Here is a 25,363-nt window from a genome sequence, read left to right as displayed (position 1 = left end):
GTTTTGGTAATGACGCCATAGCCACAATCTTCCAATGCCAGGCTAAAACACCCCAGCCTCTGTATGGGGGACTTTCAGGGTGGAGGCGGAGGTGCATGGAGACATAAATATCCCTCACAGAGTGGGGCTGGGATGACTAATCTTTCAATCTAAACTATTAGAGAGAAGACCAACAATAAAGGAAAATGCTTTCTTAAAATGAATATTAATTAACTATAACACACTCTTCTTCATCCAGGTCACATACTATCATTTTCTATAAACTGCCCTGTGATCCATCATCTTTTGTAACCTAATAATTCTCCAATGATAAACAAGAATTTGGACCAGATGATCTATAAATTTCTTTCAAAAATGAGAAAACTAATTTATCTTTTTTAACCTTTAATTTCTATTTTATAGGTCTAATTCTTATGTTCTGTTTCACTGAAGTCATTCTATTACATTTCTTTGAAAGTCTCTATTTTATAAGATTCACAAACATAGGCCTCCATGGTGGCACAAGGGGTTAAGATGCAACCTACGAAGCTATCCGTAGCCACTACAGCATGAATTCGGCCAGGGAGCTACCCTCATGGCGCAGCAGACCTCTCCTGTCTTGCCAGCTGCTCCCTGCAGCAGTGTATTTCAGTCAATCTGCCTGTTCTGTTCCCCACTCTGTCTTTGGCGGATCCTCTCACCCCCCACACCTCTGGCCTATACCCCAGTTCTTGTATGCATAAATAAATCTTTTTTTTTTTTATTCAAGACCCAGGGTACAGGCCAGATGCGCGGGAGGGTGAGAGGATTCACCAGGAACAGAGCAGGGAACAGAACAGGCAGACTGATGAAATACACTGCTAAGGGAAGCAGCAGGTGAGGCAGGAGAGGTCTATTCACCATGTGGGTTGCTCTGAGGCTGGTGGGGATCGAACCGGTACTGCAGAGGCTGCGGACAGCTTCACAGTGCTGCGCTCAACCACCTATGCCATCAGGGGAGCCCTGCATACATAAATCTTAAAAAAAAAAAAAAAAAGATTCACGAACATGACGATCTACTTGAAATACCCATGGAAGCAAAATAACTTGAAAAGATCACCATTTCACTATTAATTAGGCAAACTCTTCCTAGATATCCTCACAGTAGTAAAACAAATGAATAATAGTAGTTTTTTGGTCAGATGAATATGCACAAAACTTGGAAGGTAGCAACCAAAAAGATTAAGTCACTTTTTTCTGAGAGTACTTAAATGTTAGACCCCATTATCTGCCTGCAAAAAATAAAGACATGCAGGCTCTCTGGTGAACCAGTATATTTGTGGGGAGAAGGAAATGTACTGTTTGGGACTGATGCTATGACAACCATTCTTCATAATATTTTGATTGGCCAATTTTGTAATGTAGGCCTGAGGTCTTCACAATTGAATAATCCCACTCTCCACAATAAAACTCACTTTTTTTCTATTTACCTAATGCACTCAACTTTCCATAAACAGCTGGTATGTAGCTCAATTATCACTGAGCCATAGCTCAGAGTACACAGAGCAATAGCTGCTCTTCAAATATAATTTATATTGTATAAATACAATATGAAGTAAGATAAAAGTCTTTCCTACAATATGACTATGGCTCTTCCTTGATAATTCACTTTCAAATCAACTATGAGGCCCAAATGGCAAAAAAAATCAGGCCACCATACATGATCTCCTGGTGGTCTGAGGGCAGGGTCTGTGCCCATTTCTAAGATGCTACTATCCACCTGTAGCGAAATGAGAAAAAGGGAGATAATGTAACTTTTTAAAAGCTAAATCTATTCAATTATAGGCTGGTGCTTTATTCTGAGACCATATCCTTCCAACATTTGGTCATTAAAGATCCCAAAATGGGGAGAACAGATAATTAGAAATGTCTTTATTTGGAAAAGATAAAACTTGGTCATGCTGGTGGTCTTCTACCCCAAAACTTTTTTTTAATTTCACTGATCTAGTATCAAAGTTAAGCACCCAGGAGGTACTCTCCCAATGAACTACAAAAGTAGTGATTCACGTGTAAAGATTAACCACCAAGGGCCATAGAGACCACAGTTGAAAAAGCAAAGATGATGTGTTCCACAAATTATGAAAATGGAATATATAGTCTGAAAGGTGAATGTGAACTTAAATATCTATCTAGAAGTTCCTCCATCAATGATAATAGATTTGTAACAAAAACTAACATGAATGGGATAAATAATTCTAGTGGAATGACAGGTGTACGGAGCATACCAGTGTAAGTAAGACAGCAAAATTCACAGAGCATTAAAATTGGACGTCAAGAGCTCAGATGGCTAATGAGTCCAAAGAAAATATATGAAGCTTGCACAGCCACCAGAAGGACAAGCCTACAGAAATGAATTCTAATCTCCAGCTTCTTCTAAATCAACTAATTTCTACTCATGTTGTTGTCTCGATTAAATATCACAATGAAAAATATCCACACATTAAGTAAAAGAATTCCAGCAGTAGACTTGACCCACATTTCTAAGTATATAGTAATATAAGCACACCCATGTTGTTGTCAGTTAACAGGAACGGAAATACACACCATTGTTTTTCTTTTGTTAAGGCACTGTCATTTAAGCATAGCCCTGGAGGATTCATGATAAAATCCAGGGTTACCAGATGGAAGCAAGGGTAGAAGTGTCAGAGAACAGTGGAAGCATATACGTTTCTGAAAACTAAAAGCTAAAGATGGGAGAACAGAAATGACATGCTTTATTCATCTTGCTTATTCAAAGAGTGGAGAGCAGCAGTTTGAATTGTTGAGTTACAAAATGTGTCAATTTTTTAAGCAATGTGGATGCTGGCTCTTAGTAATAGCAAATATATTTGAGTGTTTTTTCTTTACATTATTTTAAAAAGTCAAAAAGGGAGGTTGATGAATTTCCATTAGTAGTCCATACTATGTGTTACAGATAAGAGACATGGTAAATATTTGTTTACAATGTTTATTTAACAGGCCACATTAAAATTTAAGTGAAATCAACATAATGGAAATACAAATGTATATGTGATTTCAAGATTAAAATTAGTCTGAAAAATGTAAGTAAAATATGGAACCTGTTCTCAAAAAAAAAAAAAAAGATTTTAAATTGCATACCCAAAGGGGCATCTAGTCTCCTCACTCTCAGCTGTTCTGCCGGGATGCCCTTGTGTTCCAGGAGGCCCTTAAGGTCAGCTCAGGACCAGGGATCAGTGGCAAGTAATCCATCTATCTCTGAATTAGCCATTTCAATCTAGCTCTTGTACTATTCTACATGAAGTCCCCACTCCTCTCTTCACAACATGTGTGTACCCTCTCCTCCATAAGACCCAGATCAATATTCACAACCTCCATTAAAAATAAAAAATCCTAGGGCCTCCCTGGAGGCGCAAGGGGTTAAGATGCAATCTATGAAGCTATCTGCAGCCACTGCAGCACAAGTTCGATCCCTGGCCAGGGAGTTACCCACATAGTGCAGCAGACCTCTCCTGACTCTCCCGCTGCTCCCCTCAGCAGTGTATTTCAGTCAATCAGCCTGTTCTGTTCCCCACTCTGTCTCTGGTGAATCCCCCATTCTTCTATGCATAAATAAATAAATCTTTAAAAAAATAAAGAAAATAAATAAAGTAAAATAAAAAATCCAAGTTTGCAAGTATCTCCCTCTAATTCTGCCTAGCCAGAGTAATTATGCACTCAATAGTACTAAATAAACATCAGATGTCTAATTCAAGTATTTTCTCTAGGATTGGATCTGGGATAGCAAAGAACATAAATATTATTCATCACCTATTTTGGAAAAATTACAGTCAGTAATTCCATTACCCTAAATATAAACATTTCTGCAGCAACAAAGACTCACAACCAGAATTTAATCTTCATTCAAATCAAACCATTACCTGTGCTTAATGGACTGGAGCAGTTAAACCATCAAGCAGCAGGACCAATCTGAACATTTGGTCCGGAAATTCAGTTCAGCTGCAGAGCAAAGAACACACCTCACCAACTCACATAATCTAGTTTAACCTTCCCAAGGCTGCAAATTCTGTGTCACAAGCAAAGTCATGAATCCCCGTCCAGAAGTTGTTGCCTACACAAATATTCCCATTTCTCCCTAAATTTTTTTTAGAATTAGAATGTGCTTTTAAGCACTGGTTGAGACAAAATAATGAAATGATCTTTCAAAGCCAGAAAGAGGGGATGGAGGAGGTCCTGACCATCCAGTGTTTTTCCTGCCCCTCATTCTGCCCTCCTTCACCTACTGGGTTTAAATGGTTTGGTTTGTTTTAATGTGTTTTAGTGTGAACTTTTCTTTTTCATGTTGGGTGAGGACAGGGCAGTAACTAGAGGTGACACAGGCACAGGGCAAAATAGTTTCAAGGTAGTGGAAGTGAGAGGATGTCTGCAGGCACTGAGGGAGAAGCCCCCAGAAAGGTAATGTTTGAAGACCCAACCATCAGGACCTTAAAGAAGCAGTCTTTTTTAATGAAAGGAATATTTTTGACTTCCAAATGTTTTTTTTTTAAGATTTATTTATTTATGCATGCAAGAACTGGGATACAAGCCAGAGGTGCAGGGGGGTGAGAGGATTCAACAGAGACAAAGTGGAGAGCAGAACAGGCAGATTGACTGAAATACACTGCTGAGGGGAGCAGCGGGCGAGACAGGAGAGGTCTGCTGCACCATGTGTGTCAGTTCCCTGGCAGGCCGGGGATCGAACTCGTGTTGCAGAGCTGCAGATAGCTTCACAGTGCTGTGCTTAACCCCTTGCACCACAGAGGTCCCCAAATGGGTATTTTTTATAATTATAATTAAAATAGTGTTGAGAACTACTTCCTCTAACTTCATTCTTTAAACCATACACATAATTTATGTAAATTATAGTGATTTCAAGTCACTGAAGTGGAACTAGACATGGCATCTGGCCACGAGCAATTTCATAATTAATTAAATGTGCAGTTGGAAATGACAAAGAAAGAAGACTGGAATTCTAGCAGCTCCCAAAACATTGTTACATGCAACTACCAGACTATTTGCACCTGTTGTTCCTTATACAAGGACATATAAACAAAGCCTGACTTAACAGGACAGCTACTCAACTCCACCCTCCTAACTGCTGCTCTCTCAGAGAAGATTCTGTCTTCAGGAGATGGCTGAGCAGCTCAAGCTACTGTAACAAATTCCCATAGACCAGGAGACTTAAACAACAAGCATTTACTTTTTACAATTCTAGAGGCTAGGAAGTCCAAGATCACGGTGCGAGCAGATCTATTGGTGACAGCCACTTTCTGGCTTGCAGATGCATCACCTTGTATCCTCACATGGCAGCAGCAGAAGGAAGCAAGAAGGAAGTGCTCTCTGGACTCCTGGAAAGGCACTAATTCCATTTATGAGGGCTTCACTTTCATGACCTCACCTAACCCTAATGACCTTCCCAAAGGCCCCACCTCCTAACACATCACATTGAGGAATAAAATTTTATCTAAGACACCTTAGATGCTTCTCACTTAGAAGGTTAGAAACCATAAGAGCAACATCATGACAGCAAACTACCAAGTACACTGGCAGCACAGGGAGGAAGAAAGTAATTCTTTTTAGGGAAGGGACTCAGAAAAAGCCCCATGGAAGAAACGATATGTCAACTAGATATTGATGAAAGAATAGGACTTGACTAAGAAGGGAGGAAATTCTTTGGACAAAAGAATGGCTCTAGAGAGCTCTCTTTTTTTAAAGAAAGCTCTCTTTCTTTAAAACTACTATTAAAATTGAGCCCTCTCTAGTTGCTTGGGGTGAATAAAACCAACCTACCAATTTTAATCAGTGCTAAACTAGACTTTTAATGACGTTTGAGGTTTCTCCAAAAGTTGTTTTCAGCTTGTCATCTAGTCATAGCATCTATGAAAATAAGCTACTGAATCTGAAGCGGCAGCAGAATTTTTACAAAAGTAATAATACTAGATGAAACATAACAGCAGATTAACTTTATGGCCAAGAGCCCATGTTCATTCTCCAAACTCATTAAAGTCCATGGGAAGTTCCCATTTGCTGCCACAAGCTTAGCTTTCATTCAGCAATTTTTGTTTCAATATAAGTTGATAAAATTCAAGAGCTATACATCTATACTTACAAATTAAACCATATTCAATAAATCACTGAGTACTTCACAACCACAACCAGTGTGGAGAGGCTTGGTTATTCTTACCTCCATGGGGAAAGCTTTGAAATTAACCGTGTGCTCAGAGCCACGCTGGTTTTCTCTTCCCCAATGAAATCTAACTTCATACAGTTCAAATTCATGCCCTTGAGGCAGCGGACCTCCCGACAGAACTGAAAGAGAAAATAAATTCTATTGAATTATACCTCAAACATATTCATCAGCACAACATGTAAACACTGAGGACAATTCTGACCAAAAAGCTTTGAGGAGTTCCATAGATTAAATTCATGAAGCCAAGATGAGGACCATATCACAATTGCAAGATGAATTTTAACCATCTAGGTTTGGCTTGAAATCCTTGAATTGGACATTGAGATACAGAAGTTCAAGGATTGTGAAATATTTGCTGATGATTTTTTTTTTTAGATTCTAGTGTGTTTTAGAAAAAGGAGCACACAAAGAAAACAAGTGCAATAGCCATATTCCCTTAGCTAATCAGTAGACAAGAATATAGTTTGAGTCTCCAACTCACCAAAAATTTCCTATAGACCTATAAGTAAATTAGAACAATTTTTATGATTTATTTTATTTATTTATGCATACAAAACCTGCACTGTAAGCCAGAGGTTGTGGGGTGTGGAGGTGAGAGGATTCACCAGAGACAGAGTGGGGAGCAGAACAGGTGGATTGACTAAAATACACTGCTGAGGGGAGCAGTGGGTAAAACAGGAGGTCTGCTGTGCCATGTGAATTAGCTCTCTGGCCAGGAATCGAACTCATGCTGCAGTGGCTGCCCATAGCTTCATTGTGCTGAAACTTAACCCCCTGCACCACCAGGGAGGCCCTAAATTAGACCATATTTATAAGGATCATTCATTGGTACCAGTAGGCTTTCAATTTAGAGGAAGAGGCATATGCTAACAAAATTTATCCATAAGGAGAATTATTATTGAGCTAATTCGATTTTTCAACAGTGTAGTCACACTTTAAAAATTCAGTTTACTGCTCAGTGTCACATACAATGCAAGAGAAAATCGTGATAAAATAGTGACAATACTAAAATATTAATATTATTACTATGGGTTCCAAACTATTTCTTATCTATCAATCTGACTGAAAACTTTGTCCCAAAGAAGGGACCACTGGTACCTTGGGGAGTCGATGAGTTGGAGGGCCACTGGCATGTGCAGGCTGTAGCCAGGCCCAGCTCCGGTGACATCAGCCTAGCTCAGGGACCAGCATCTGGCCCTGGCTGGCCATGACTTCGCTGAGTGCACAGCCAAAAAGCCTGACCAGACCTCACCACAGGTCAGATCTGGAAGCAGAGACCAGGGTTTCCCTTCTGCTATGACAATGGAGATGAAAATGGGCCAAGCTGGTGCTAAGCCAGCACCAAACACTCAAGAGGGTAAGCAGGCCAATCAGGTTTAACAGGTAGGGGTGTAAGCTGAGGTTCCAGAGAATTAGGATTCATTCAGACCTTCTGATTCAGACCTTGGGATTTACACTGAGACAGACTCATCAGGAAGACTGGTCGTGACCTCTGGGGAAGAACTTTGCGGACCTCTGGGACCTCCGCATTTAATCTCTGCTTCAAACTGCAGCCTAACCATTCATTGCTCCTGCCTCCGCACCTGCCCCTGACATCACCTGCTGACTGGTACCATTAGTCTGTGCCCATTTTCTTAGGCCCAGCATCTCTGTTAGCTGTTAAGCTGTTAGCTCACAAAGGGCTGTTAATACTAGTGTCTGTCCTCTGGCACCGTCAGCACTGCTGACCTGTGTCCGGCTACCTCTGAGAGCTGGCTGCCACTTCCCATCCTCCAGTACCACCTCCTGGTGCCATGGTCTCTGCACTTTGGGGCTCAGTGTCTGGCACGGGCCAGCCCAAACTTCAAATAGGTTTTGCTGGCAGCTGGGGTGCCCCCTTAACAGCACCACACCTCTGGCAGCCCCTGAGTTGAATCTTGGCCCGCCACTTGCCAGCACACCACAGCACCAGGCTCCGGTTGGAAGGGACAGTGCCATTTTGAATGAGCGGCCTTTCTTTGGGGTACTGAACACTGCAGACATTATCTGGGGTGAAAGAGTTGGCCATTTGTGAGACTCTCCTTTTGCCAGTCTCCCAATTGTTAGTAAACCCCATTGCTGTACCCTGGATGTGAGTGGTATTTTGCAACCATGAGCACACAGTGAGAACTCAGACAGTGACCAGCCAGCCAGCCTCAGCACTGTCTTCACTGCTGCAGACCTTTCTAGAAAGCACACCCCTCACATGCACAGCAATGTCCTTGGCTGAAGTTCTGTAACACTCTACTTTTAAAATACAAATACATATTGTGAGGTGAACTCTATGGGCAGTGGGAAAGAAGACTAAAAAATATCTTTCCGCAAGACCTCTCTGAGGACATTGAAACATACACACACACACACCATGGGGTTTCTAGGCACTCTCTTGTGGAAATGGATAATAGAACTGATCTTGACCGTGATTTTGTTAAGGACAGGGACAGGGGCACCCCTGCAACTTCCCCTTTTTCTACAGACCACCCTGTTACAATTTCAGGGGTCCAAGAAGGGTCCACGCCTCAATAATATACCTCCTGCCTGACTGAAACCTAACATTAACAGAAATAAGCCTTTAGTTTAAAACTGGGAGATAGAACATATTTTCAATGCCCTGGAAATTCTTACATGGCTCTGTCTTGACAGGGAGAAGTTCAAGGCAACCAGAGGTACATTTACTCATCTTTTTTTTTTTTTAAAGATTGATTGATTGATTGATTGATTTATACAAGTACTGGTACAGTCAGAAGCACAGGAGGGTGAGAGAATTCACCAGAGCCAGAGGAGGGAGAAGAACAGGCAGACTGACGAAACACACTGCTAAGGGGAGCAGCGGGAGTGGCAGGAGAGGTCTGTCGCACCATGTGGGACCCTCCAGTGGCCAGGGATCAAACTGGCACTGCAAAGGCTGCAGGCAGCTTCACAGCCCAGCGCTCAACCACTGCGCCACCAGGGGAGGCCCCATTTACTCATCATTTTAACGAATATTTTTTGAACACCTTCTTTGTAGTAGGTGTATTAAGTGCTTAAGATACACTGATTTTGGAGCCTCCATGGTGGCACAAAGGGTTAAGCACTGAACTATGAAGCAATCCGTTGAGCAGCATGAGTTCGATCCCCAGGGAACAACCTACATGGCACAACAGACCTCTCTCCTGACTCGCCTCAGCAGTGTATTCCAGTCAGTCTGCCTGTTCTTTTCCCACTCTGTCTGTGCTGAGTCCTCTCACCCCCCACATCTCTGGCCTGTACCCCAGCTCTTGTATGCATAAATAAATCTTTAAAAAAAAATACACTGATTTTGACCAAACAGATAATCTTACATTCCATTAGGATAAAAGGTAAAATCAGGGCCTCCCCAGTGGCACAGTGGGTTGAGCACAGCGCTGTGAAGCTGTCTGCAGCCTCTGCAGCACGGGTTCAATTTCCAGCCAGCCAGGGAGAAACCCAGGTGGTGTGGCAGACATCTCCAATCTCACCCATTGTTCCCCTCAGCAGTGCTTTCAGTCTGTCTGCCTGTTCTGTTCCCCACTCTGTCTCTGGTGAATACTCTCAGCCCCCGCACCTCTGGCCTGTACCCCAGCTCTTGTATAAAAATAAATAAATCTTTAAAAAAAAAAAGGTGAAGTCATACATTTATGGAGATGAAAGTTTTGCTATATGGTATTTAGTCACTAAATGGTAAATTTGTTAGCTCTGGCATCATTATGCTCAATAACATTATATTTAAACAAGATTCTCAGGGATTTTATACTTATTAGCTTGAAAATGAACACAAAGAGGGAAGGACTTTGTCCAGGCCTGGTACCTTGGGAGAGGTGACAAAGAGGCAGTTTTCAGTCAGGAATCAGGCTCTGGATACCTTTCACTTATGGTACACATGAATAATCCAAAGTTAAACCATTCTATAATCATATGGCTGCAACAAGCCATAAAAAATGACAAAATACAGAATTCAGAACTTTATGAGATGCCAGGTAAAAGCATTACCTATTCATCCACTAAGAATGATTGTGTTTACAGAATAAAAATAATAGCTCTGTTTTACCCATTTACCCAAAAATAAATAGCAACTCTTAAGGCATTATTCTCTTTTTTTACAGCTTGTTCTTTTTTTTAATAAGGAAACTAGTCATACCAAAAGGCATACATTTTGCCTACATTTATGAATATACAATTTTGTTGAACAATATTTTGTCACTACATGACAGGTTCATTAGTTGTGATGTCATTATGTTCAATAAAATTACAATGAAATAGCATGAAACTCTTACTGATGACATGCTGCATTTCCTTAGAATAACAAACTTGTGACAAGGGTATAAAATTAACTGATGCCATTGCTACTGCCTTCATTTTTTTTAATTCTCTGTGATTGCAGGATATACAAAGAGTTCCTTTTGAAAGCCTCTGCAAAATTTGAGCACCCCATAAAGATATGCTATATATACACACATTTACCTAAATCTACCAAAGCTTCTGTAAACATTAGCTTTAAAAAAAAAAAAGGCTCAAAGGCCACTGATGGAGACTTAATCTGACTTATTTCATTTGAGTTTAACATATTTTGAGGCTGATTCCATGCCCAGCCCTTGTGCTGACCACTGAGTACATGAAGAAAAGGATATCGTCTCAGTGCTGGCCTGGCATTCTTAAGGCTCAAGGAACTAAACTGAATGATTTAAGTAGAATGCATCAGGACCAGTAAGTAAAGCATACAAGGTACTAGGAGGACATACAGGAAGAGCCAAACCCAAACCAAGGGGCCCCAGAAAGCCAGGGATGACTTTCCGAGGACATGCTAGCTAAGTAGAATCTTAAGTAGTAAGCTAAGAGAAGTGGCAAAGTATGTTCTGAGAGAAGAGATGCTGCAAAGGTTCAGAAATATTAAACAGCTGTTTGTGATCTTTAAAAAAAAAAAAACACTCTTTTAGTTTTTATTTATTTTTGTGTAGAAGAACTGGGGTATATGCCAGAGGTGTGGGCGGTGAAAGGATTCACCAGAGACAGAGTGGGGAGCAGAACAGGCAGAGTAACTGAAACACACTGCTAAGGGGAACAGTTGGCAAGACAGGAGAGGTCTGCTGCGCCATGTGGGTTAACTCTCTGGTGGGGAATTGAACCCAAGCTGTAGTGGTGACAGAGGTGAGACTTAACCCCTAAGCCACCAGGGAGGCCTGTGAAGCCACCAGGGAGGTTGTGATCTTATGTAAAGTCAGAGGATACCAGCAGTGACCAGAGGTGTGCATCAGGGGAGGGCTTGCAGCATATGCTTAGGGGCTACAGTATATTGTGGAGGAAACCACTGTTGGTTTTAAAGCAGGGGACTAATATTTTTGCATTTAAAAACATTATTCCCATGGCTGCATAGACAGTGAATCAGCAAAGGGTAACCCCAATCTGTTAGAAAGCTGCTATCAGAGCCCAAGCATAGATGACCAGGCCAGGAGACAGAGTCTGGGAGACTCAAGTCCAACATGGAAGGAGACCAAAGCTAATGGTTCCTGGTGTGTCCCAGGAGGCTCTAAAGATCCAAATAGTTTATTTTCAAGAAATTTAAAGATTTCATAAAGTCTGTTTAATTTTTAAGAAATCCCAAATGAATCCATAAAACATTACAGGAATAATATTTAGGTTTTTTTAACATTTGAAGTTTTCAAAACAAAGATCAATATTTTTTTACTGTCTTTGTCTTTTAACCTAAAATTTTCTTCATATTAGAGATTAAATATTTTCAGCCTTTAAGGACAGTGATAACATCAACCATTTGGAAAGGAGGCCTTAGAAAACTGGGTCTACATTAGCAAAGTAAAGTAAAACTATTTTCCAAGTAATTCCAATCCCCCAAAGTTAGGTTGAAAAAATGCGATTACAGAAATTCAACCTTGACATTTCATACAAACAATATAGAGTAAAAGTAATTCTAAGTGAAAATAACTTTAAGATATTTTGACAATTTCATCTTTAAATCAGCAAGATTGCTAAGAAGTACAATAAAATGTTGTCATGCTTTTGAAAAAGAATGATTAATAATATGCTAACCTAAAATTAATGTTGAGAATTATAAAAGACCCAGATGTAAAATTTTCTAATTAAGGTTTCCATAATAAGTTACAATGAATGGCACAAATGACCTATCCTGATTAGCAATTTCTCCCACACCAAAGGCCCATTAAAAAAGTCATTACCCTTAACATGCTACTTGGTGTTAGATGGAATGGTATTCTGTTGCACAAGCTTAAGCTGGCTCACACTTTTTCATGACTTAAGTATCAAACCACTCAGGCTAGAAATCTATAATTATATTCTGATATTAAGCTAGTCTTAATACCAATGTAAGTATGTTCAATTTTAATTTGTCTGTGAAGACTGAAGTGTTAAGATCCCTGTAGTACACTGATTCATCTGTCCTGTCATATGTAACATGACCAACAGTCTGGTCAGGTCACACCTGGAATACCATGTCTGGCTCACCTCCACATTAGAGACACCATGTCACCTTAAAGATAGGTGACAGGATCCCAAATGTGGTCTGGTAACAGGAGCTCTACCCCAGCCCAATCCTTGGATAACTCCCTCTGTTCCCACTCCACATAACCAACCACTGAAGTTCTGTAGATGTTATCTCAGAGACTCTCTTGTACCAAGCCTGCCTTCCCACTGACACACTGCAGACACAAAGTTACCATCTTGGTAAATTGATTCTTTTGCAACAACCTTCAACTTGGCTCCCAATCTCTCCAAGACCTCTTCTTACCACATAAACAGGCTCTTTTTCCTAAAACAACATGTTAATTACAAGTTTGTCCTACAGGGAAAAAAGAAAAAATATTTTATTCCTTACACTTGGTTCCTTAATGAATTTGCTCCAACAAACCTTCTCCATGTGTTTTCTGTTAATATGAATGAATCTTTTCTCCAAATGAGTTTAAAGATTTCATGCTCCTGTAACAGCTCCAGGCCTTCCCATATCCATGCCTTTTTTTAAATACTGCTCCTTCTTTTAACACATCCTAATGTCCCCAATCCAAATACCATTCATTCATTAAGATTCATGACAAATGTTATACCTTTCACAAATATTTCTCTAAAGATTTCAGCCAAAAATGAATTCTCCCTATACAGCTATATTTTACCACCTACAATAATAATTTCCTTGAGGGCAGGCTTCAGGTCTGATATACATTGCTGTCATTCAAAGCACATAATATTTGCCTAAGCTAAAACTGATTGTGCCAATTGCTCCTTGAAGATCAGATAAAGCCAGTAAATGTGTATATTTGGGTCACAGACACATCTCTAGCTTCTCCTGACCCATTAAACGTCTATAAAATTAGGTATGTTCTCTGTATCTTGCCAATTTCCTACAGACCCCAACAATCCCTATTGTCTCCCAGCACAAGGCGAAGCAGAGGGTCTGCAGCTATTTACAAGTTTTGCTCTAGTGGCTGCTCTCATATATAATGCCTACCTGGCTCTCAGAGACAAGTGAGTCTGTAATTCCTAGAGTACATGATCAATAAATAAGTATTGCCAAGTGAAGAAATATCATATGAGGAAGAGTTGAATGGACTAAATATGCCCGAAAGATGGCAACTTCATGATGTGATGAGAGTTAAATCATGTGAAAGCATGATTATGTTTGTTCTGGTCTTAATGAGTATCCATGGTTTTTTGATCTGTGGAATTACTCAGAAGCAAAATGATTTCCTAACTAAGTGAAGAGTGAATTTCTTCTCCAGGGTTGTTAAAGTAAGGCTGCCCAGCAACTTGTCAGAAATGGGAGACTGTGTGGCTGCCCTCTCGGGGCTTATTCATCAGTGAGTCTATGACTTCAATCCCCTTCCTAAACTTATTGGCTTCTCACTGGAAAACAGAGCCCTAGATAATGTAGCATAGAGTCTGTAAGGGTACACTGTTTATGGGGTGCGTGTAGTGTGAGAGAAGAAGGTCAAAGCAGAAAGCTTGAGAAATCCCTTTATGTAAGGGTAATGAAGAATGAAGAACTGGCAGGGTAGAGACCATCAAAATTAAAAAAAAAAAAATCAAGAGGTGATGTGTCATGGAGCGTTTCCTAAATTTTTATTTCAAATGCAGCAGAATTAAAGTAGTGTAGGCACCTAATGGAGGAGAAAATCATCGGTGACACTGGTTTGAGAAGTACCAGCAGTATCACAGATATAGGGGGACAGGTAGAGGGTTCATACTCATGACATGCCTCACATTTAAATTAAGGCAGTATCGACAGATCAGATTATATATAGGATCTATATCATTAGGATTATGTTAAAAACTTTAAGTGTAAGCATTTAAATCACACTACATTGTTGTAACACTTTTTGGTAATTCTATATTATATTTTAGTATAAACAAACAACAAAAAAAGAAAACTGGACCTCTCCAGTGGTGCAAAGGGTTAAGACGCAACCTACGAAGCTATGGGCAGCCACTGCAGCACAAGTTCGATCCCTGGCCACGGAGCTACCCACAAGGCACAGCAGACCTCTCCTGACTCGCCCGCTACTCTCCTCAGCAGTATATTTCAGTCAGTCTGCCTGCTCTGCTCCCCACTCTGTCTCTGGTGAATCCTCTCACCCCCCACACCTCTGGCCTGTACCCCAGTTATTGTATGCATAAATAAATAAATCTTAAAAAAAAAGAAAACTAAGCAGCTCAAGCCACAGTCTCAGTGAGAAGGTTTCAGTGCAATGTTATGTATGAAGTGAGTTTCAGTGCAATGTTATGTATAAAAGGAAAAAAGTGCTTAGTCTATGAAATATTTTATTTAAAAGACAGCATCTAAAAACATTAATCTAAAAACATTAAATGAATATTACTAAGTGAAATAAGTCAACCTGAAAAAAAACACACAATTTGTATGGTACCAATTATATGATATCTGGAAAAGGTGAAACTATGGAAACAGTTAAAAGATCAGTAGTTGCCAGGGGCTGGGAGGAGAGAAGGCTGAGCAGGATTTTTAGGGTAGTGAAATTACTCCGTGTGACATAATAATGATGGACATATGTCAATACGTATTGTCCAAACCCACAGAATATACAATATCAAAAGTGAACCCTAAGGTAAATGATGGACTATAGGCAATGATGATGAGTCAACATAGGCTCATCAACTGTTACAAATGTCCCATTTAGACGGAGATGCTGATGGCAATGGCAGAGACTGTGCACTGCATGGACAGAAGGTCTATGAGAAAAATCCCCCTCAATTTTACTGTGAACTTTAAACAGCTCTAAAATATAAAATCTATTGTTTTAAATAAAGAGGGAAGGAAGGGAGGGAGGGTTAAAGAAAAAATGGGGGGAGCAGGAAGGTAGTAAATGACTTAGCAAAACAGAGAAAACTGAAAGCAAAGTAACTTCAGAAAGAGGGCGGTAATATGAGGTAGACCAATTCCTGTCACGAACCCCAGGAAAGACTCAGAAGTTGGAGGCATTATTAGAGATACAGAGTAAGAAACTGAAAACACGTTTAGTCTTTAAAAGGAGCAGATAAACTCACTATCCATCCTATCTGTGCCATATCCGGGCACCTACCTTTTACCCAGCCATGCGGAAGTTGAAGTGGAAATGGACATGCCAGCTGGTGACACTCCTGTTTGTGTTCAACAACCAGAACTCTGGCAGGCAAGTATGATTCATCCCCCACCATGGGGAAAACCAATTAAACCTACAAAGGCTCCTCTATCAACATGGCCACATCACAATCTGATCACAAGACGGTAAATTCACCAGCCTCCCTTCCCTGCTCACGGAGTTTCTAATCCACTTTTTAGATCCATTCCTAAATATGAATAATGAGTCAAAAATCACTAGAATTTTGAAAACTTAAAAAATTAAGACCAAAACTAACAGAATGAGTCCAAAAGAGAGATATGCAACACAAAAATAGCAATACAGAAAAAAAGTAGAAAAAGATCTTGAATTCATGAAATACAAAATGCCTTAGTTTTTTTTTTTTTCTTTTTTTTTTAGGAAACTAGCAGTTTTAGTTATGAACTATAATTACTTTTCTTATTGATACTCATGCCCAAGAATTCTAATATCTTAATTTATTTCACTCTAAATGATGGTATACATTTCTTTTTTTAAAAAAAATAAATTTTATTTTTATATTCCCCATACAATTGCAACCCCCCCATTCTGACCCCAATCCCTCCCCTCCCGCCCCCCACCCCCCAAAAAGTGTCTCTGGTTCATAGTTTTTTGTTGATTTTGATTTTCACTTTCTTATAGTTATTCATTTTCCTGGTCCCTTATTTAAGTTTTCTAGATTCCTGCTATGAGTGAGACCATCCGGTATTTTTCTTTTTCTTTTTGGCTTATTTCGCTGAGCATGATCCCTTCCAGTGCCATCCATGTTGCTGCAAATTGCATGTGTTTATCTTTTTTGAATGCTGAGTAATAAAATGCTCTAGTTTTTAAGTAATTCATAGGACAGGCATAGTTTTTTAGAAATTGAAAATACAAAAGCAAAAGTGAAAAGTTAATTAGAAGGACTAAAAAATGTAAGTTGAGGAAATGTACCAGAAAGGAGAAAAAAGACAGAGAAAATAGGTGTAACCAAAAGATGAAAAGGAAAAATAGGGGGGAAAAATGAATGAAATTATATAAGAAAATGTATGAGAAATAAAAGACACAATTATCCTGACTGAATGGGCCCACTCAGTAGTGAAAGAGTAAAAAAAGAGACATACCCAGGAAGCATGTGGTTGTAAAATTTCAAAGCAAAAAAATATTTATATATAAAAGCATCCAGAGAGCAGAAACAGACAAAAGTCACATAAAGAGTGTTGAAAAGCAAAAGGCACTAGATCTTTCAATCACAATAGTAGAAGCCATGGACTCTTTGAAGGAAGTACTTTCAGCCTGGACTTCTCTGACAGGTAAACTCCAATCGAGTATGAGGTGCACCAGGCACTACAGGCATACAGGGGATCCAAACATTTACATTCACACCCTTTCTTCTCAGGAAGTTACTGGTAGGAATAGGCCAAGAAACTCCCAGAAATGAGGTAAAAAGCCAAACCCACAAGAGGATGTCACAACATCCAGAGATGGGGCTGTACATGGGAAGCTGTGCGTGTGCAGGGCTTATGGTCCCGGGAGCTGCAGGTGATGGCTGTATGGCAGGCCCACAGAGCAAGAGACCTAATAGGGCAGAAGAACAGAAAAGAGGCCACCATGAGGAGGAAGGCGGAACCAATGAGAGGGTAGGAAGGACTTCTCAAACTTTTAATGTCCTGGGAGAACATCTATCATCTGTCCGTTTGGAAATGAAATCATGAGAGATAAATGAAAATAAAATAAGCAAAAATACATTAACTCCAGAGGAAAAAACCTACATGTTCAGTAAAGGACATAGGATATATTCTCAGATGGAAACAACAGTTACGAAGTCATAATAATACAAACATTGAGTAGTCACTTTAATAAAAATACAACAGAGAAGCAAAACCATCATGTAAGGGGAAAGGGTAACAGGAGAACTAACCTCATCTTCCATCCTATGAAGTTCACAGGGATCCTAAATATCAAAGCATGACAGGGCAAACATGTTATTAACAAATATAGAGGTGGGGGCCTCCCTGGTGGCCCAAGGGGTTAAGTGTCAGCACTATGAAGCAGTGCGCAGCCACTGAAGCAGGAGTTCAATCCCCAGGCAGGGAGCTACCCACATGGTGCAGCAGACCTCTCCTGCCTTGCCCACTGCTCCCCTCAGCAGTGTATTTCAGTCTATCTGACTGTTCTGTTCCCCATTCTGTCTCTGGTAAATCCTCTCACCCCCCACACCTCTGGCCTGCACCCCAGTTCTTGTATGCATAAATAAACAAATCTTTAAAAAAAATAGAAGAAATATAGAGGTGACAGCAGGAGAAACAGTTAAGAGTTGAAAGTGGTTGTTCACCAAGTCAAAAAGTTTCAGGTGAGGAAGAGTGCAGTATAACCAGAGGCAGAGAGAAATACAGTACTATTCAACTATTTAAATTATATTTCTATTCTATTTTGATAAAGATTAAATGTGAATTAAAGTAATAAATGACAGATCTGGGGTCTGGCAAACTATTCCTTTGAAAAGCTTAACTACTCCAGAAAAATAATGAACTGCTGTAGACATGATATTTGTTATCTTTTTAAAGCCTGAAGAAATATTTAAAGGGAAGAAACAGTGGAAGAAATTATTTTAGTGGTAAAATGGACAGGACATTTAAAAGAGCAAGGTCACCACAGAGCAGGAAGAGGTCTTGAGCACAAGTATCTATATTGAAACTAGACGAAAACAGAAATGATTCCTTCTCGTGGCTAGTGATGGAGGATGAAGGAAAATAAAGGCGGAAAAAAAAAAGTTAAATCATATCTTCTTGTATAGAACTGAGACACTGATTGATAGCTTCTACTTTGGGGTGAGGAAAGGAGTCAAGGGAAATTGTGACTGTTTCAGAAGGTACCAGAAGAAACTATTAAATTCAATTTGAGTATAGAGCAGGACGGCCATGTACTAAATTGACAGCATGTGTATTTAGTCATTCCTCTATGCTCCCATAATCCTTTACAACACCATATTATGTTTACACTAGTACTTTAAGGGATTGTGTTTTCACTAAGTTATGAATTCTCATGAACCATCTTATCCATTTGTAATATAGCCGATACTACTCACTATGGTACATCGATGTGAAATGCATATTTGTTTGTTGTACAGACATGTAAATATTTATTTCCAAAAGGACTAAGGCATGTCAAGGTACCAATATACATGAGTTACTTCAAAATGCTTTTATATGCCAGAAAATTCAATAACTTTGTTATATATTTTTTAAATAATACATAATGTTCCTTAGCAGATAACACTCCCACCAAAAATTCTGATCTGACTTTAAATTTACTTATGAAGCTCTTTGACTAATCACATACAAAATCTAGAATTTGTTTGGGTGATGCCCAAGATCTTAATTAAATTCATGCAGAAAGATGACATGAACCTCTGACTAGCTCACGGATTTCAAATTAAAGGTCAGGAACATTCATAATGAGTAAAAAAATCCACAGTTGGAAATCAATGCCACCCCTGCCTAGTAATAAGCTTGAAGATGATATGGTTGAAAATACTAAATTTATTGATTCAGAATTAAATGGAGTGCAGTCTCTGTTTAATAAGCACTTCCCAGTATTCCAACACACTCTACTTTTACATTCTTTTCAAAAGAGAAATAAAGTTTTTATTATTCACTATGAGAAGCATATTAATGCTAGTTCTTAAAATTCTGTTTCACTCTTCCTTATATTTAAGCTAAAACCAGTTTTCTTGGTAATTACCCAGTACTTTTTCCACAAAACAATTCACATCTCTCACAAATACAATAGGTCCAGAGGGGAGGAGAGGAGTTTAAAGATAAATAAATAAAAGCAAATATTTTGTTTGTCACTTAAATCCTGTGTGAGAAAAGGATGAACTGAATGAAGCAAAAATAAATGTTAAGACACAATTAGTGGTTACAGAGGAAAGAAGGGGAAAGGATAGACAAACTGAGTAAAAGGGACCAATTGTATGGGGACGCATTAAATGGACTGAACTTTTAGAGGCGAACTTTAATTTATACAGAGGTTGATTTATAATGATGCATGCTTGAAATTATAATGCAATGTTACCTCAATAAAAGGAATTTTGCTGATTTAGGTATTTTTTACATCTATTAGTCCAAATTCTTCTCATCTTAATATAGTAGAGAAATTTTATTTGAAAAGCTTATCTTGAATGCCAGATTAAGTCAATAAATTCTCACCTTGAGTTTCACAAAACAATAGAACAGAGAATACAATTATCTAAATGATTTAGGTTAATGGCCTATTGAGGATATAATGCAGACATACATTTCTTCAAATTCCATAAATTTAGTGCTATGTTGACCAACATAGTTGTTCCCTCTTCCTTATATTTAAGGAACATCATACAATGTATAACAGCCAAATTGACATCTTCATAATTTCATCTTTGATACTTTCAAAAATGTTTCAGAAAAATAATTCCCCAAAAATGCACTTCATAAGGCATACCCTGACAATAGAGCTATGTTAGTTCTACCTTTAAAATCATACAAGCTCAATAGCTCCAAGAAGACTTCTAGTTTACAAAGTATATGCAAAAGCATATTCTAAAATACCTGATTTTGACTTCAGGATAACCTGAATAGTGTGTCCATCATTGGTGACTTCACAGTCCCGACAGACCACATAATTTGGTGAGAGGCGGATATCCAGCAGAGAAGGGTCATATCTAGCTTCTCTTGAGTTTAAGTTAATGGGAGACTGGTATTCCCCATTAGCATCAGGAAACACCAAGCCCCACTCAACACCTAAAGACAAAAGAAGCAAATTCAGAATAAGTTTTTAAAAAGTCACAAATTTAAAACATAAAAACCAGCTTAAACACTGTCTTTTTAATATCTTCGATGATATTAAAAAGGTTATGTACTGTATCTTTACAAATGAAAGACAGTAAATGTGTGTGAATTTTTGCATTCATATTTTCCGTTATCTACTATTACCAAATACTACATACAAAAATCCTGGAGTAAAAAATATTCTGCTTGTGTTTATCCACATAGATGTGATAATTTGTGACACCAGGAAATTTAAGTGACTAGAAAAAATTATAACAAACATTTCCTCTGCTCATTAGTTCAATTATATACAGTACTTGGGAAATACTTGTAACTCTTAATTTGCTTAGTAATAATCAAAACCCAAAACGATTAAGCAACCTCTTATCAGAAATGCAAATACGGTATTTTAAAGTGTGACTATGTATATGGACACATTATACGTATACACTCTTGCTTGATTTTAATAACAAAATTACAAATTCGACATTCGTTTCAATAAGTGTAATCAACATCTGCACCAGCGGACAGCTCTATTAGGGGTTCTATGCCTTCAGGGATAAATTTAGGAAACTAAACTTTTTGGAAAGTCAAACTTCATCCTGTCAAGCCCACTGATTCAGCATGAAATTTAGGACATGCTTAAAAGAGTTATTCACTGCTAGTTTCCTTCATGAAAAGAGTAGAGGCAGATGTACTTTCTCCCCCACTGGGTCCTTAAAGCCAGCAAGTCACAACAGTTTTGCTAAAGCTCGTTTCTCAAGTTTTGGAGTCCAAAGTACCGCTGCTCTTCTGCGCTACACTGAAGACTGAAAGATTAGGGCCACAACCTTAAGGCTCGCCTTCTGCTTGCTGGCAGGTGCCAACCGCTGCCCAGCAGTAATGCCAGGCTACACAACTTGAACGTTGGCTCGCGCGGTCTCCCCGCAGCGCTGCTGGCCCAGAACCCAGCAGGGGTGCGGGAGAGAGCCAGAGAGATCCACGTGGGAAGCAGCGGACATGCAAGTGCACGGCGCAGACGAGAGCAGAACCGGGCTGAGACCCGCACTCCGCCCGACACACGCACGCGCGCAGCTTCCAGTGCGCCATCGGAGGACCCCGGGCACCCCGACGCGCTGCGGGTTACCTTCCTCGTATCCCCACTCCACACCCTCTTCTTCTTCCTCCTCATCCTCCTCTTTCTCCGGGAAGGCGACGGCATCCTCGATGAAGCTCAGGTCCGCCATGGGAAGATCGTGGGGTCCCTGTGCGCTCTTGCCGGCGTGCCTCCCTCCGCAGGGCAAACGAGCTGGAGCAGGAGTGTGCGGCGCGTGAGTGCGGGCGCGCGTGTGCGAGTGAGCGCGCGGAGCAGCGGTGGAGAGCGCGTGAGGGCGAGCGCCGCTGTGGGTGCTCGTGAGTGCGAGCGGGAGCGCGCGAGAATGTGAGCGCGCGAGAATGAGTGTGAGCGCGTGTCGCGACAAAGCAGTGTGTGAGTGTGAGCGCGCGTGGGGCCGAGAGTTTTCGGATAACCGGCGAGGCGAGCGCGTCCCCAGTCCCGGCAGAGCGCTAGAGCAACCTCACCTCGGGATCGGCCGCCAGCGAGTTATAAACCCGGCGGGGGCGTGTCTGGCACGGAAGGATCCGCCCCTATCGTCCGGTGGCCGGGGTGTCGCGGGTGGACAGCAGGAAATGGCCTGGGGGTTACCGGGCTCAACCCAAGGAAGAAGCAGAGACGCCCGCTCCTCCAGCCGGGTTGAGTCGGCTCTTCCACGCTGCCTGCTCCTGTTCGGCCTCCTGGGACGACCTTCCAGAACCTCAAGTCACCTACCATCTGCCCTCTAGACTCCTGAAGCCAGGGACTTTTTACCCTTTCACTTTTACCCTTAATCCAGGAGATATCAGAAAGACAGAATGAAGGTTGGGGAGGGTAGATTAACTGCAGTGGGCAGGGGGAAAGAAAGGGCTGGGAGACAAAATAGTTTCCCTCTCCAAATCTTTATTACTATTTACCTATTAATTCACCCTTAGAACACAGTGGAGGGATTGGGGTCAAAATAAGGGGGTTGCAATTGTATGGGGAATATAAAAATAAAATTTATTTAAAAAAAAAAAAAAAGAACACAGTGGAAGCATGAAAATTTTTCCAAGAAACTGTAGGTCCTAAAATCATTGGAAAAAAAAAAAAAAAAACTATCTTAATGAAGAGAAGTAGATAAAATTTAGGGACATTTTTCCATGAAAAAAAAATATTTCAAAAGTAAGAGTTGTGAAAGGCAATAACGAAAGTGTAATTGGTTTTAGCTTCAGAGTCTGGGGTGCTGCTTCAGGCACAACTTGCTGTGTACACAGTTCCCAATTGCGTGGTGAAATAGTGTAAATAATGAAATGCACATATTACGTAATAAACAGGAACTTTACTGATACATTGTTAATTCTAAAACATGTTTCTTCGAGTGTTGATGACTTCAGGCCCCAGTTCCAATGTCTTTTAATCAAAAACTCTTAAGCAAATTAACACTGCATTTTTTGAATGTATATTGTGTAATAAACTCAGATGTGGATAAGAAGTATGTTTGTATGTTCTGTGCCCTTTCAAAATCCGTTAATGGTTTCAATGGGCAGGTCCTAAATCTTTCTATACCTATGAATGCTTAATTCCTCCTAGGAAGAAAAGATGCTCAGTTTGGGGGCCTTAAAAGTTCTGTGGTGACTATCCTTCACTCCCTACTCAGCCCATTACTTTCTTAAAAAAAAGCTATTTCACAGACTTTTCTCCAGCAGGTAGATTGGGACTGAAAGAGAAGGAAAAAATCAATGATGTCACTTTCTAGAAAATTTAGCAAAATAGGTAAAAGTTATTAGTCAACTTTAACTTTTAGGATAACATGTGGATTTCAAACACTCGTGTAATTGCTTTTACTCCTTAACATGGAGACCAGAAAGTCCACCCACTCAGAGGACACAGTCTGAGAAAAACAATGTTAGTAGAGTTGATAGAAGCAGCAGTCTACTCTACAGAGGTAGCAATTAAAAATAACAAGCACTACTCAAGTTGTTAACTACTTTCCACTGAACTTTTAAGTGAAATATTTTGTTTCTCATTTCTTTTTTGAAAAATTTGTCACAGTCCTGGATTTTTATTAAACAGTGTTTTTAGAAGTATGTGCATACCTTAATTAAAAGCTGCAGCTAGCGGGTCCCATACAGGACATAAAGAAATCATTCTATCATTGGGAATTCAGCAGTGTGCGTTCTCCTTCACCCTCTAAAGTGCAGAGATGCTACATGGTAGCCATCGTGTGACTGCCAATTACACTGAAAGTATCGCATGAATTATAGAGATATTTACATGCCAGAAGAAAAATTTTTCATGGTGAAATGGTATGCCACATTTACAGCAAATAGACTGAATTGTTAATATTGAAATTTATAGCTAATAAATTATTTTGCATATAACCAATAATGTTTTATCATTCATAAATGCAATTAACTACTACTCAAACATGTCTAGCTACATTTGTTCTTTCTGAATTTTTCAACATAATGTGCATAACATAACTCCTCTCTGTAAGTGAGGATACCCAGTGCAGCAACATTGTGCATCAAAATATTCAATTAGCAGCCTTAATTGCTTTGAGACTCTGTGCTACAGATTTCTGCTAATTAACTACACCTTAAGACCTTCTCTTCTCAGATCACTGTACTATATTATCACTAAAGATGGAATTTCTATTTCTAGTTATTATAAGGATGTCTATCACCATGAAACCTACACACACAGATCAAAGATATAGGCCAATTCTTTGATTTACAAAATAGAACAAGCACACCTAAATCTAATACCACAGAATCTAAAAATATTCATGCTCTATATTACAAACATATTCCACATATATCTTTATGCAATTTTAATGCATTTCAATCTAATGTTATATTTGATTCCTTAAATTAACTTTATATTGGTCGCTCTTAGTGTTTGCATAACTGAGGTCAAAACACATCAGCAGGACAATTTAATAAAACTAAGACTTACATAACTAATAACTATTTGATAAGAGAATATAAATAGAAATACCTAAAATGGTCAAACTAATCTAGATGTTAAAGGAACAAAGAGGTACTAAGAGTACTTGACACCACTGCTCCAGACCTACACAGCTCTCTCCTCCCTTTGCCTGACTTACCAAGACTTTCTTATTGTATTGGTGAGTTTTGGCCCTTGAGTAGACACAGTTGTTACCTTCTTTTTGTGTCCACTTATGGTGTGGATACATCTCAAAAATAGAGCTAATGTGTATGTCAAATGGTTATTAAAGAAATTGTAAATGTCTGAACGCTGACTATCGTGCATCTTCATAGGCACTGCTCTGCAGTAGGCACTGGGGGAGTCCTCAAAATAAATGAAACACTGCTTCTCCTCTCAAGAAATTCACAGTTCTCTTGGGGAAAATTAAATAATTAACTATAATAAAGGCAATAATTTGACTAGAGCTGCAAGTACCATTATATCTAAGGAAGATGTGGTATAAACGCATAGGAATGACCAAGGAAGACTTCTTGGAAGAGATGATATTCACAAACCAAACAGATCAGTGGATTTTAGAGGATAGTGAATGAGCAACTATAATTCCAGAAATGAGCAGTAACAGGGAATCATGGAAGTGCTCATTGTAGATACATTTTCTCCTCTGATAACCTTGTGTGACCTGCCAAAACCGATAAAATACTCAGCATATGCATGCTTTAAGGGACCTAAGAATGAA

At 39.6% G+C, this 25,363-nt stretch overlaps 1 protein-coding gene across 2 annotated transcripts in view; it reads right to left on the bottom strand.

The window, feature by feature from the left end:
- Positions 1 to 21,847, bottom strand: part of CA8 (carbonic anhydrase 8) — a gene marked incomplete at its 5' end in the record, with an annotated part of 79,550 nt that extends 57,703 nt beyond the window's left edge. For both annotated transcript variants that reach the window (XM_084230031.1, XM_084230032.1), the window contains 3 exons: positions 6,200 to 6,324; positions 20,403 to 20,594; positions 21,748 to 21,847. In XM_084230031.1, the coding sequence (XP_084086157.1) occupies positions 6,200 to 6,324; positions 20,403 to 20,594; positions 21,748 to 21,847 (417 nt within the window). The remainder of the gene's footprint in view (positions 1 to 6,199; positions 6,325 to 20,402; positions 20,595 to 21,747) is intronic.
- Between the last annotated feature and the right edge of the window lie 3,516 nt (positions 21,848 to 25,363).

The sequence above is a fragment of the Talpa europaea genome (assembly GCF_964194135.1).
Source record: "Talpa europaea genome assembly, chromosome: 3".
Classification (NCBI taxonomy): domain Eukaryota; kingdom Metazoa; phylum Chordata; class Mammalia; order Eulipotyphla; family Talpidae; genus Talpa; species Talpa europaea.
This window is presented reverse-complemented; position numbering and strand designations above follow the sequence as displayed.